General features: G+C 36.5%; 1 protein-coding gene across 1 annotated transcript in view; it reads right to left on the reverse strand.

Moving 5' to 3' along the window:
• LOC307135262 (low density lipoprotein receptor adapter protein 1) overlaps positions 1 to 11249 on the reverse strand; it is a 52583-nt gene extending 41334 nt beyond the window's left edge. The window contains exon 1 of the mRNA XM_079831542.1: positions 10954 to 11249. Coding sequence (XP_079687668.1) covers positions 10954 to 11038 — 85 coding nt within the window. The 5' untranslated portion in view covers positions 11039 to 11249. The remainder of the gene's footprint in view (positions 1 to 10953) is intronic.
• Between the last annotated feature and the right edge of the window lie 4708 nt (positions 11250 to 15957).

Raw genomic sequence — 15957 nt, forward strand, 5'->3', positions numbered from 1 at the left:
TCCATGTGCTGCTGATTGGTGGATTTTGGTTGGTTCAGCGAACACCCTGCCTGCACTCAGTAATGGCTGAGGTTAAAGGTCAAAGCAGTGAAGACACTGCCAAAGGATATATGAAGGGCATGCTTCATATGAACACTGCTCCCAGCCGGCCTTCTGACTGACTGACTTCTTCTGAGTCTCAGTCAGAAATAAGCATTAGGGTCTGAATTTATGACAGATAGCACATTTCTTGTCAGATTATTAAGGGATAGTTCACCCAAAAATGGAAATTTGCCCATGATTTAGTCACCCTCAAGCTATCCTAGGTGTATATGACATTCTTCTTTCAGACGAATAAAAAAAAACATTTACTGGCTCTTCCAAGCTTTATAATGGCAGTGAATGGCTATTTACGTTTTGAAGTCCATAAAAGTGCATCTATCCATCATAAAAGTGCTCCACACGGCTCTGGGGGGTTAATAAAGGCCTTTTGAATAGAAGTGATGTGTTTGTGTAAGAAAAATATCCATATTTAAAACTTTACAAACTGTAATCTCTAACTTCCGCTAACTCGTCTGAAAGAAGAATGTCATATACACATAGGATGACTTCATGATAAGTAAATCATGGGCTTATTTTAATTTCATTTTAGGTTCATTTTGAACCTTTAACCATAAAAAATACAATACATTTGTTTGGATTCTGATGGCCAATGTAATAGCTTGAAAATATACTTAACATTGAAGGTTGATACGTCATGACCTTTTCATTTATGAAAACTGATTAAAAAATGTGGTATTGTAGCTTCGAGTGTCCACCATATGAAAGGTTACAAATATAAAAAAATGGTAAATATTTATATACACAGATTTTCTGACAGGTGTTTAAACTGTAGAAATACACTCATAATGACCCCCCCAAAAAAGACAGAATGGTCACATTTATGAAATATAATAATAGTATTTTTAATAAATATTTTATATTATTATATACATCATATTAATCTAAATAACCTTATATATGGTGCGATAATTTGGGGCACATTTTTAGTATTTAGTTTTTTTGGGACAAGACTCTTATGCTCACCAAGGCTACATTTATTTGATGAAAAATACAGTAAAAAAGTAATTAATCTTTTTTCTATTTTAAAATGTAGTTTATTCCTGTAATGGCAAAGCTGTATTATCAGACTTCAGTGTCACATGATCATTCAGAAATCATTCTATGATGATTTGATGCTCAAGAAACTTTTATTATTATTTACATTACTATAAACATTAGGATTCTTTGATGAATAGAAAGTGAAAAGTTATGTTTTTTAAATCATTGGGGTCAACCTCGAGAGAACATGAGTATTAAAAAAATGTGTTTATAAGATTATTTATTATAAGAATTATGGCAGAAGTGATGCATTGAAATGAAAGAGTACACTAAACTGCATATATTTCTAAATACTCCCTTTTAATGGTGACATCAAAAATAGTTTCGCACAGAACATCTTTATATATATCAAGTGCCAATCCCATTACAGCTATAATAAGTTATTAATGGAATGTGTTCTTTATGCATATATACGGTTGAAATTCATAAAAGACAGCTCATTTGATCAGCTCCTCTTTCAGGTGTTCAGTCAGTCTGTGTCTGAGCGGAGCCGTTTGAAACCCACTGAGCCCAACTGCACAGATACAAGACAACCAGAGCATGTGTAGCTGGAGTGACAGACAGACGAAGAGAGACTATCAGTGACAAGGTTCACTAGGGGTAATGCTGGCAGCAGGGAAGGCCTAAAATAGAATAAAAGGCTGTTTTTTGACAAGGGAAATTTTTTTTAGAAACAGGTACCTAAAATCAACAGAGGAAAAGAGAGCTGTGAGATGAAGCAGAAGAACAGAAAGAGAAACAGACGCAGAGAATGAGAAACAGGAAGACAGACAGAAGGAGTGTCAAATTTCCCTGATGCATGTCCAGGTTGTCAAACAGGAAGGAAGGTATGGATGTCACAGATCTCTCTGTGGGAGGAAGTAACGGCTGATTCTCATGCATTCAGTGTGCGCTTTACTTAACTCTCTCTCTACGTGACACGACTATTTTGCAGGCTGGTACAACTGACTATGGGAGTTATGATGCACACAATAAGAATATAATGTTATCACTTAACTCAAACACATTCCATGACTCAACTGAGGGAAATATTTTTATATAACTAATATCAGTGCTTCTATATGCCTTCCCAACCTGGCAATGGTTCAGTGCAATCTAAAGCAGAGGTGAGGACCTCTGTAATGCTGTTTAGTTTTGGTGAACATAAGGAGAACAAAGAAAATCAATATTTGGGAGGACCGTATCATTGATGTCTAACTGAGATAAAGCAGGTTCAGACTAATGAAAAAAACGATGCAACTTCAAAGAAAGACACGAAAGAACCACTGGTTATTTTTTAGATGAATTTAGAGCAAAGGTGTGTGTGTTGTTTAATGTCATGAGGGGAAACTCGCTGGATAAAGATATGCAAATGTATGCATTTATTAATTATACACCGTAAAATAAGCTTACCGGTACCCCATACTTCCCAAGTAATGTTTTTCACCTGAGAATAAAAAAATGTTTTTACAATGATTCTGATTCTGAGAGCAAGTACATTGATACATTGTTCTCATGGGCGACAGTGAATATTAGGAATTATTTGACCGCTGCTGAATGCCGTGATTGATCTGAATCAAGTATTTCAGAGAACCATGTTATACAAGTAAGTTTGAATAATGAAGACTTATATTTCACCATCTGTCTATGGCAAAATATGGTGCTATATTCATTCATTCAATTATAAAGAAATTAAATCAGAAATTATACACCTGATACTTCATTTAAGTGTATTAAAGGTGAACTATGTAAAAAATTTTCAGTAAAATATCCAAAAACCACTAGGCCAGTGTTATATATTTTGTTCATTTGAGTACTTTCAAAATCCCAAATGTTTCCTACAATTTGTAAATCGTGAGAAATTTGCCGGGACGTGTGAGGGAGTCGCTTGTCAATTGCGGTTTCCGGTTTTATTTTGCAGAAATGCTTCACTCTCACTGCAACAAGTGTCATAGCAGTCGCCGATTGAACACACAGAGTAACGTCATAACATAATTTTCAACACACTCAAATGTATCTAATATGATATACAGAGCTGCGTTACCTCATACTCATGACCGGAAAAGCGAAAGTGGCGCCGGCGACTGTGGCATAATAAAAGTCCCGCTCTGTGTTCCGCTCGTCTTATTAACAATCGCTCCAGCGGCCTTGCTCAGCTCCACAACACACGGTCCTGCTCTGCTTCATACTACAGTAACGTTAATAATCACATCCATGAACATGATTTCTGCCCGAATCCTATCCCGATTCTTTTCCACCGGCTGTGAGGTGAAGACCACATGTCCCAAGATTCTGCGCCCAAACTTGGTATCATCAAGCTACACGTTTGTTTTGAATAGGCGACCTCTAGCGGACAGAAAACTTACATAGTGCACCTTTAACTAACAATAACAATAAAAGTAATTTGAATTGCCGATTAATATATACATAAATTCAAATTGTAGTATTGTTGCAGTACTCATCTTGCTGCTAGCGAATTCTATTCATCATGTATCAATTGTGTAGTATATGAGTATTTGAATATCGTTTAAACTAAATTTGCTAAAAAAAAATTATTGAATTAATAAAAAAAAAAATCATATCCACGTATTTGTGTATTTGGTAAGACCAACCTGATCAGCATGTTACTTTTATTTTGAGGAAATGAATACTTCTGAAATATCCATATATCACAGTGCCAACACATCACAACATGTTATAAATTATAACCTATGTAATTGTACACTTTAACATGAATGTGAAGTTGTATGTAAAGTATGGGCTTGATTCCTTGTTAGGTTTTTGTGGATTTTGTCTTGAGAGTGGCCATACGCACATTGTGCATCAGTTTCTCTCTCCAAAATCCTTTTCTCTTCTTTTATTCATAACCTGCGGGGAACAAACCACAGGGAGTCTCCATGCTCACAGACACTAAGGAAAAATAATGACAAAGACAGAAGGATTGAGACAGAGAGAGGGAGAGAGAGAGAGACCTATTCTGAGGTCTTAAGGGATTTTGCTCTTATTTGCTAGTGATTTGAGAGATAAGAAACAAGCAAACAAATCAAAAGAAGAGGGGAAAACAGAGAGACTGGTTGTTGTTTGCTTTAAAAAGAAGGCATGGATAGCTAAATTTCTCTTTGCTGACAATTGTGAGAGCTGGCAGTTCAAACTGAATGCATTTATATTTGATCCAGGAAAAAAAAATGTATTTCAAAGAAACTGTCAAAATGTAATATTCACTTTAGAACACATCAAAACAGCACAGCTCACTGCTTTTCAAACTGACATCTAGATATTCACATGCAGAGCATTAAGACAACTGTTTAGCTGAACTTCGGTAGTGAGACAAAGTTACAAATATTGAAATGGGTTTTCTTGAATTTAACTTTAAAATCTACTCAAATACCTTGAGAAGTTAAAACTAAGTGAATCCAATAAAATAAGTCTGTTAAGTCAAAGCTGTTTCATAACGTTTCGAAATTCCAATGGTTTGCCAATAGGAGGCGATCTCAGTGAGCCCATGAATCACTGTCTAATCATCTGAAATTGCATACTTCCCTACTATATAGTAGGTGAAAAACAGTATGTTTTCACAGTAATTATAAAAGAGTAGGTAAAAAGTACCCAGATGATCTACTTCTTCTGGCGAGATTCTGAAGTGTGCATATGGACACTTTACTATATTATGAGGATTTATGAATGGAAGTGAAGCGACATAACTGATGCTGGTAGGTCACATGATAATGACAACATTGCGAATGTAGTACGTGCAGATTATACTCTTACTACACATATTCATACTATATAGGCAACCCATTCCTCACTCCCAAGGCGTCAAAATCTGAAGCATGGTCAAGTGCCTTCCGTGCCAAGTGGCAAAAACAGTATAAAAGTATTAACTTATGTTGCATTCCAAGTCTTCTGAAGTCATACGATATCTTCATGTAAAGAACAGAGTTGATCTTGATGTTTTAATCGCTGAAATGATGATCCCACCACTCCGTGCACCGCTCCGTGAACATTTCCTGATAATTTACTCACCCCCATCTCATCCAAGATGTTCATGTCTTTCTTTCTTCAGTCGAGAATAAATTAAGTATTTTGAAGAAAATGTTTGAGGGTTTTTCATCATATAATGGTTTTCAATTGCAACCAAGATGCTGAAGGTCCAAATCAATGCAGTTTCAAAGCGCTTCGATGGGCTTCAGAGGCTCTGCATGATCCCAGATGAGGAATAGGGTCTTATCTAGCGAAACGATCGGTCATTTTCAAAATAAAATTAAAATGAATATACTTCTTAACCTAAATTGTTCATCTTGCGCAGCTCTGCGAGGTGTTAAGGATGTCGTAATCACGTCGGAAAGGTCACGCTAGACGTAGCAGAAGTACCGTTCCCGTGTTTACAAAGCGCTCGTGTGAAGACTAATACAAACGCCCTTTACCAAAAACACGAAATTTTCAACTTCAAAATTAGGGATATATCGTTGTTTTACCTTTTCTTTGCTAAAGGGCGTTTGTATTAGTCTTCACATGAGCACTTTGTAAAAACAGGGGTGGTACTTCTGCCTACGTCTAGCGTGACCATTCCGACGTGATTACGTCATCTTAGCGCCTCGCAGAGCTACGCAAGATGAACAATTTAGGTTAAAAAGTAAATTAATTTTTTTTTAAAAATCGAAAATGGCAGATTGTTTCGCTAGATAAAACCATATCTGGGATTGATTTTTGAACAAGGCCACGTGTCCACCAAAGCATTTTTAGCTGGCTGAAAATGCTAGGCGCTCTGCTGAAAATGTCTCGCTGTGGGCGCTTGAGAGCGTTTTGGCAGGGCAGCGTTTTTTTCAGTTGAGACTCTTTGCTTGTTATGATGCGGAATATCCGCGGAAGTGTTACTAGTATCTCATTTCACAGATTGTTTGTTTCTGTATTGATTCTCTATAAAAATGCTGATAAAATTATTTTGTTCCGTTATTATACTGCTTGTTTTCATCTGTTGACGTTGTACATGTGGAATGTGGCGGTTGGTCGGTGTTGTATATGTCCCGCCCCTCCTCCACTGTGATTGGACAGCTGGGTGAAAAGTGACAGTGATGAACGCTGCGTTTTGCTCAAATTTGAACATTCTTCAACTCTCGGCGACCAGTAAAAAACGTTGAGCGCTCAGCTCTTGAGCGTGAAATACTCGCTCAGCACCTCGTTACGCTCATGGCGTCCTAAAACCGCGGCGCTCCCATTGAAAACAATTGAATACGCCAGCCAGCCGCGTGAAAAAACTAGTGGTGGGCATAGATTAATTTTTTTAATCTAGATTAATCTCACTGTAATCTTGGAATTAATCTAGATTAAAATGGCTCATTTGAATCCTGCCGAAGGCATTCAGAATATGTGCTCGTAAGTGATCGTTTGTCTTTTTGTAGTTTGAATAATAAATAACTTCTGTCCCTTTAAGACCTGACGCATGCATGGATCCCAAACACTGTTCCTGTGAGTTGGTTACGACTGTGTTTACTTTAAAACTCACCAAGATGGGCATTGAGACATTTTTGATTGTATTTGACCATTAATAAGCTGGAAAAAGGAGCTCAATTTTGCACTTGTATGTCAGAGGCGGCTTTTTTACGGTATGTGTGTGCGCTTCAGATGCGAGCGCGAAATCTGCGGGAATTAGTAGAATTAACGTTATGTGCAACCCCGCGCAAAATTCAGACTGATCACACCAACACTAACAGGCTGTCATGAGCGGCTAGGTATATTCGGCTAGGTATACATCCGCACTAAAATATCAAGGTGAAAGTCATCAATAGCTTGCGTAGTATAGACCCAGCTCCCAACCCAACTTTGAGAATAGATTAACGGCGATATTTTTTTTATCGCCTGATAAGAGTCTCACGTTAACGCAGCACGTTAAAGCCAATAACGGCCCACCACTAGAAAAAACGCTTTAGTGGACACGCAGCCTTAGTGACCACCAACGGTGAAACTTACATACTGTGCCTTTAAGTGGATTGTACACGATTACATTCAATTTAAGAATGTGTTGCAGTATTTGATTTTAATTAAGTAAACTGAGCAAGCAGCAAATTTATTTTAATTAAAACAATGCAGTATGAACATCTGTTTCGTTATTCAGGTCCTGATTCACATGCTAGGATGATTTTGTCACCTAGGGCATAAGGTCTAGTGTCTTTTTTAAGAAATTCAAACCTTATTGTTAACCTGAGCGGCCTGTGCTGAGACACAACTAAAGGCAGACAGGCTGTTGCACTCGGCTGTCACGGTGTCTGAGGGTGATCACAATAACAATGTTTGGGAGTCACTGAGGCTAGAAGTAATAAAGGAGCATGTCTATTTCTCTCTCTCTTTCCTTGTGTGCCTTCCAGGTCAGTACTGATTCCTAATTAAGGGAGAAGAATGATAGTTGGTGGACACACTCTGAAATGAGCAGCAGGACACCCTTATAAAACCTAATGGGGTCTTTTTACACAGCACTGCACACACTTGAATTAGAAAAATGGTTGTGTGTGTATTTTTCACCCTGTTTGTATGAATGTCTGTGCTTATTGTTGTGGAAACATGCTACAAAGCTTTCTTTATTACATGAGCCACCTTACAACCAACTCAAATGCAGTCAAAAAGCACACAAAACCCCTCTTTATAGCACATGAAACAAAGAATTCACAGAGGAAACTATTGCTTATCAGCCATCATTGAACATAATATAGATCCTCCTCTGCTAGCAGCAGAAATGAATGAAACTTGAACTTTGCACAGACAAAATCCATGTGTGAAATATCAATGGTCAGCTAAAATTAATATAAAGAATATGTTATGATACTAGCTTTATGAATGATTCAAAGATTCAAAGAAACAATGAATCCTTCACTTTCTAAAAACAGAACCATAAATCAAAAAAATAATAAGAGTATAATGATAAAGAATACAAATTCTACTTTTTCACAGGAAACATCCTTAAAATCAACTCACATGCACACTTCGTTCACTGATTCAGTGTTGTATAGAATCATTTTCATATACATTATGTAAATTACCGTTCAAAAGTTTTGGCCCAGTAAGATTTAAAAAAAAGAAATTAATACTTTTATTCAGCAGGGAAAGAAATGTATAACGTAATATTTGGATTTTATAAAAAAATGTCTGTTCTTTTGAACTTTCTATTCATCAAACAATATATTTTTTTAATCACGGTTTACACAAAAATACTTAGCACCACAACTATTTTCAACATTGATAATAAAATTAAATGTTTATTGAGCATTTCTGAAGGATCATGTGACTCTGAAGACTGGAGTAATGATGCTGAAAATGAAAAAATTACATTTTAAAATATAATAAAAGATTATTTATTCACAATGATTAATCATGATTAATCGCATGCAAAATAAAAGTTTGTGTTTACATAGTATATGTGTGTGTATAATTATTATTTGAATAGACACACATATAGAAATATAAATGTTTTATATATAAATCGAACACCTTTTTATAATAATAATTATAACATAATAATTATATACAGTACACACACCTACAGTATATTATGTAAACACAAACTTTTGAATGCGATTAATCGTTTGACTTTTTGATCAAATAAATGCAGCCTTGGTGAGCATAAGAGACTTTTTTCAAAAAATCTTAGCGACCCCAAACTTTTGAACGGTAGTAGGTATATGTCACTATGTCACTAGTTATCTGTTGATAGTGTACACTTCCCCGTCCTGGTCCAAGCATGATACATTTGCTGGCATACTTCTTGTAATCGGCTCATCCAAAGGCATGTTTACTTTACTTCAGCTTGGATTGACACAACTGTACCTTTCAGCTCAGAGGGTCTGATGTATTGATTTATGATTAAACAGTAAAGTATTAACTGCCAGTGCATTATTTTTTGTCTGCATGTGATTGACAGGGAAGTTGCTCATCATCAAACCTGTTATTTCCCATTCAGGGGTTATTACGATGGAAATTGCACAAGCTTGCAGTGTAAAAAAACTGGAAAGGGCGTCTAACACTTACAGCAACTAATGTGACCTTTGGAGCTGTCAATGCTATTTTAATGACACACTGAGAATTGATAGTGACTTCTCTGTGTGAACATCCTGACTTTAAACACACCAGCTCTCTGGGAAAATACAAATAAGGAGCCCAATCATGATATTTTAGCTTGAACTTTCATAAACATGAATTTTCGCTTTTAATGAGCGCCAGTGAAAACGTTGACCTTCATCAAGTCAAATGCACACTTGAGAGACATCACCACCCTTCCATGAATATTTATCATACCAGCACAAAAACAGTTCATTATTCACTTGTTTGTGTGCTGTACCAGCATCCGCTCCCCTTTGACTTCGAAATATTTCATTAATTTCACAGCTTTTTTTGTATAGAAGCACAAAAAGCTGAATTTTCAGCATCATTACTCCAGTTTTTAGTACTGCATGATCCTTCAGAAATCATTCTAATATGCTGCTTTGCTGATTAATATTTCTCTTTGGAAACCCTAGGTTTTTTTTTTCTTCTTTGATTAAAGTTCTAAAGAACTGCATTCAATTGTAACAGAAATTACAATGTCTTTCCAGTCACTTTGATCAATGTGATGCATGAATATACGAATTCCTTTCTTTTGTTCTGAACACTGTTAACTTTCATTGCATGTACAAATACAAGTGAAATATTCTTCAAAATATCTTCTTTTTATGTTAAACAGACAAAAAAAAAAGCATAGGGTGTTGGAATGGCAAGAGGGGTGAGTAAATGTGTAAATTATTTTCAGACACTGAAATATGTATCTCTAGTCATAATGCCAGTAGACCAACAAGCAATTTAAGCCCTTAACCAACAATTAAACCTAGTCTACTTAATCCTACTCACTCTGTCTCTGAAATACAATTCTAGCGAGACAGACAGCCATTACAGATCAAATCATTAAAATTTAATCCGTGGAGGGCACATCTTAATTCCCAAGACACAGTTGTTGACTTTAATAATTCATTATGCTAATTTTCTTGGGGTTTTTTTTGCAGATATACATTCTCTCAGCAACAAGAGACAGGCGGATTTCCTCCAGCTGTATGCCTGGCACACAGTTCAAGTGGGAATTGAGATGTTTTCTCCCCAGAGTGCCTCATGAACTTCACATCTCACACGTCAGAATGACAGCCCGTTGAGCCTCGGGCTCCTGCCTGTCACCGCCGATGTGACACGGGCTGTCTCATATAACCACTGCCCTCTTTTCCATACTAGAGCACTCGATTCCTCCTCCTGACAGAACAAAAGCTGACAGGACCGGCCAACTGATTCAATCATTAAAACATAAATGGATGAAGTGTGACTTGGAGTGAAAGTGTGAAAGTTAGAAGTGTTTTTTGTACAGTGTGGCCATATGTCTCTCTGACCCTGAACAAGTTTCAGCACATTTCATAAAGCCAGTCAACCTTGAACAGTTCAGTGGTTGCTACATCTATTCGATCTAATTGGATTTTCTTATACACATGGGGAAAAGTGAGAAACAGATATTTTACAATAACTTACTGTTACCTATAGGGTCAATAATGTAGCTAATGAAGGGATATTAGTAATAATACAATAGTAACAATTTACAATAAGTGTAATAAAAGACACAATATCTCACACTATGCAGAGACAAATAAAAGCAAGCAAATAGCACTGCAATAACCAAAAACATCCTTTTCTTTTTTGCAGAAAGCACAAATAAAAGATGTTCAGGTAAGTTTCATGCGTAACAGAGGCAGTGTTATCGTAGCATCGCGTAAACAGCAGCACGGATGCAGTTGTATTCAGTCAATGTAAACAGAGATAACAGGCTTTACTCACTTTCATGCTTGGACGTTCCCCATGTGTGCCGCGGAACTCCGGGACTTTTGATTATTGCTCTCCCGGCGGATTTTAACGCATCCATGCTGGAGGAGGTGTCTGCAGAGCAGGTGCAGAGCTCTTCTTTGGTGCCTACTGTGGGAATGGGGAAAGTAGAGTAACATGCGGCGAGTAATGGAGCGAGTGGACACGAGCAGCCTATAGACACCTCACACAGTCCTGTATCTGTACAGTAACATTAACCCTTCACTGCCCGCCTGCCTCTGACAGACATCCACGAGCTGCTCCCTTCACACCCGCTGACTATAATTCATGACTATAATCACATGAGAAGAACTACCTTGCAAAACTTGGAGCGAACCATATTATTCATCCGGTTCATTCCATGAACGGTGGCTGTGACCAATGTAAACAAAGAAAATCTAATACAACTTTTACAACGTGTCATTATTGCATTATATGCATACAGTATAGGCTAGGCTTTTTAATTTTCTTCTTCCAGTTTATAATTGTATAATAACTAATATTGCTAGTATTTGAACTTATGTGTGAGCCATGTTACTATCATAATTAAAATGATAGTATAATAAAAAATAAATTCATAACATAATTACAGGATGTGGACTCATATTTTCAGGAAGTAAATGTTTTATCTTTTTATTAGGCTACTTTATCTTGCGTTTTGTTTGTTTTGCCAATGGGGGGCGATCTTCAATAGTCAACCCATGTTAACATGATTTTGTACATAATCCTTTCACTATTGGAAACTGGATATTTGTAGATTATATGATTAATGATTAACAATTTCAGTAATAATCCTCCTACAAATTTTGACAATCATTTTCTTAATTTTAATCAAATAACATAAGATTTTGTATGTATTCTTCCTAAATATAATTTCACTTAATAGCTCATATATACACACAATTATCTATGCAATTATCTAATCAACCAATCACATGGCAGTTGCTTCAATGCATTTAGGGGTGTGGTCCTGGTCAAGACAATCTCCTGAACTCCAAACTGAGGCTGCGTCCCAATTCGCCTACTTATACTACGTCCTAAAAGTATGTACTCTTTTTGTGAAGAAAAAGTACATACTTTTGAGTGTGTAGCAGAAGAGTATGCAAGCTTTGGGACATACTACTTCGTCATCTTTAACGGACTCTGTTACGTGCGTCCCGTCACCGTTTAAACTGCCCTGTCAATCATCGTCACAGTTCAAATCCTCCACTTTCAATTTAATTTCCTACCGTATCGGAGAGAAATGTAGTCGCTCGTTGATCTGCCTTTCGTGGGTCTTTAATGCAGAGACTCCTCTCATGTGTTAGCAAAGTTAATGGCCAAACGTATCATTACAAAAGTTCTCAATGCTGCTGAAGGAGAAATATAATGTGGATAACATTGAATAAATATCTTTTCATCAGGTTAAATACTGATAATTACTCACTCAAACCACTTTATCTAATCCTCTCCACTTAACCGTCAGACTCGCGTAACCGTCATGTTTGTAGTTTTTTAAACACTTTTTATCCGCGTTTGTAGTTCTAATCGAATCCTCGTCCATCTCGCAATGGGTTGTGGGCAATATCAGCCGTTAGAGTGCGCATCGATCTGCACTTCGGATTCTGACCGGAAATAGTAAACCATCCGGGAATCTTTGGAATACTTTTTTCAACATACTAAGATTTGGGACATACTAATTCTTTTTTCTAATAATATTTAGTACGGATAGTATGCGAATTGGGACGCAGCATGAATGTCAGAATGGGAAAGAAAGGCGGTTTAAGAAATTTTGAGCGTGGCATGGTTGTTGGTGCCAGACGGGCCGGTCTGAGTATTTCACAATCTGCTCAGTTACTGGGATTTTCACGCACAACCATTTCTAGGGTTTACAAAGAATGGTGTGAAAAGGGAAAAACATCCAGTATGCGGCAGTCCTGTGGGCGAAAATGCCTTGTTGATGCTAGAGGTCAGAGGAGAATGGGCCGACTGATTCAAGCTGATAGAAGAGCAACTTTGACTGAAATAACCACTCGTTACAACCGAGGTATGCAGCAAAGCATTTGTGAAGCCACAACACGGACAACCTTGAGGCAGATGGGCTACAACAGCAGAAGACCCCACCGGGTACCACTCATCTCCACTACAAATAGGAAAAAGAGGCTACAATTTGCACGAGCTCACCAAAATTGGACAGTTGAAGACTGGAAAAATGTTGCCTGGTCTGATGAGTCTCGATTTCTGTTGAGACATTCAGATGGTAGAGTCAGAATTTCGCGTAAACAGAATGAGAACATGGATCAATCATGCCTTGTTACCACTGTGCAGGCTGCTGGTGGTGGTGTAATGGTGTGGGGGATGTTTTCTTGGCACACTTTAGGCCCCTTGGTACCAATTGGGCATCTTTTAAATGCCACGGCCTACCTGAGCATTGTTTCTGACCATGTCCATCCCTTTATGACCACCATGTACCCATCCTCTGATGGCTACTTCCAGCAGGATAATGCACCATGTCACAAAGCTTGAATCATTTCAAATTGGTTTCTTGAACATGACAATGAGTTCACTGTACTAAAATGGCCCCCACAGTCACCAGATCTCAACCCAATAGAGCATCTTTGGGATGTGGTGGAACGGGAGCTTCGTGCCCTGGATGTGCATCCCACAAATCTCCATTAACTGCAAGATGCTATCCTATCAATATGGGCCAACATTTCTAAAGAATGCTTTCAGCAGCTTGTTGAATCAATGGCACGTAGAATTAAGGCAGTTCTGAAGGCGAAAGGGGGTCAAACACAGTATTAGTATGGTGTTCCTAATAATCCTTTAGGTGAGTGTATATATATATATATATATATATATATATATATATATATATATATATATATATATATATATATATATATATATATATATATATATATATATATATATATATATATTTATTATTATTATTTTTTTTTTTTATGAAATATTTGTACTTGAAGTTTTTGTGTCAACCCTGTAATCAACCATCACAATTCCCTCTTATTATGTATAATTCATATGCTAATAAGAACCTTTATTTATTTATGTATTGCACATGCATGTTAAAGGTTCTTCATGGAACCAGAACATTTATTTTTTAAAGTGGAGCAAGGGAAAAAAAGCCCACAGCTTTAACAATATCATTCAGTTAGTGTATTTTATAAGTGTACAAACCTGGCCACATAATTGAAAATAACAAATATTTAATGTTTAAAAAAACAACAACCTGAATTTACAATGGGTTAACAGCTTGCAAGAATTTTTTTTCTTTTTTCTTCAAATAACTATATATACAGTTGTGCTCAACATTATTCATACCCATGGTATATATGACCAAATAAGGCTGTGAAAATAAATCTGCTTTGTTAATGATCTTTTGTTTTAAAAATGTATAATCGCTGGGTTAAAACAACCCAATTGCTGGGTTAGTCCATTTTCAACCCAATTTGGGTTATTTTTAACCCAGCATTTTTTAGAGTGTAGAATGTTTGAAAAGTAACTGACACTACTGGAACTTCAGACGTGACCTGGTTCTGTGGTCAGATGAAGAAGAAAAAAGAGCTTTTGTCAGCAAACTTTTTGGTACACACAGGGATAAAAAAAGTACCCCATGTGTACAGTGAAATATACTGCTCTATCTTTAATGTTGTGGGCCTAATTTTCTTCCAGAGAACCTGGCATCATGGATTCTATTAAATTCCAACAGATAAAAAAATAAAACCTGACTGTCCCAGCTAGAAATCACATAATGGGCCGTGGTTGGATTTTCCAACAGAACAGTGATCCAAAAAAAACACACATCAAAATCAAAACAAAAATTGGTCACTGAGCACAAAATGAGGCTTCTGTCATGGCCATCCCAGTTCCCTGACCTGAACACTATAGAAGATGAGTGGAGTGAACTGAAGAGAAGAGCTGGGAATCTGAAGGATCTGGAGAGATTGTGTATGAAGGAATGGTCTCTGATCTCTTGTCCGGTGTTCTCCAAACTCATCAGGCATTATAGAAGAAGACTCAGAGCTGTTATGTTGGGAAAAGGAGGTTGCAAAAAGTATTGAATAAAAGGCTCTGATTAATTTTGAGCAATGTGTATTAGAAAAAAAAAACTTGATTTAGTTGTGATATTTTCTCCCCATTTAAAATGATTATTCTCCAATGAAAGATTAGATTTTTGTAATAAAAAAATTAATTAAAAAAAGATCACTAGGATTAACAACGCATCTTTATTTTCACAGCCTTCTTTGGAGATATTTACCATGGGTATGAATAATTCGAGCACAACTGTACACACACACAGTCAAACCAAAAATTATTCAGACACTAGTGGGTGCAGGACACTATAGTTAATTTATGTAGGATAGCAAAATAACGTAAACTGTGACATATACCCAAACATTCTTCATACAGTGGACTACCAGTAAAATTGATTTTTTTTAAAATGGGCCCAAAATTATTCAGACACTTTTACCTGACCATGTTTTGCTTAAGCGTTTTTTCTTTAATTGCTAATGTGACCTTTTACACCCACAGACTGAACAAAATGAAGCATTGCTTTGCCATTGGTATTATCTAGTTGTGTAGGCCCTACTTAAATTTAATTTAACAGCTGATTGGTTGATTGTTATCCATTACATACCTTTCAATCAAAATTATATGACATTATAAAACAAAATTAATTTGTTCTGACAGTTTAACTCTTGAGTTATTGTCATGTTTTATTACTACCACCATTTTCTAAACTATAGCGAATAAACTGAGAGAAAATGTTGATGGTGTCTTAATAAATTTAGGGTTGACTGTATATATATAAATATTAAAACTTTACTGCTTGGATTTTCTAGGTGCAGCAGGTTTTTAGAGCTCTAGCGCCCTCTGTCTGTGCCTTATAGAAACGCTGACAAAACAGTTTAAATAGAATCTATAGAATCCTACAACTTAAAATAACATCCGATTAATGAAAATGAAATATATATA

Source organism: Gobio gobio (assembly GCF_949357685.1).
Source record: "Gobio gobio genome assembly, chromosome: 12".
Taxonomy (NCBI): Eukaryota; Metazoa; Chordata; class Actinopteri; order Cypriniformes; family Gobionidae; genus Gobio; species Gobio gobio.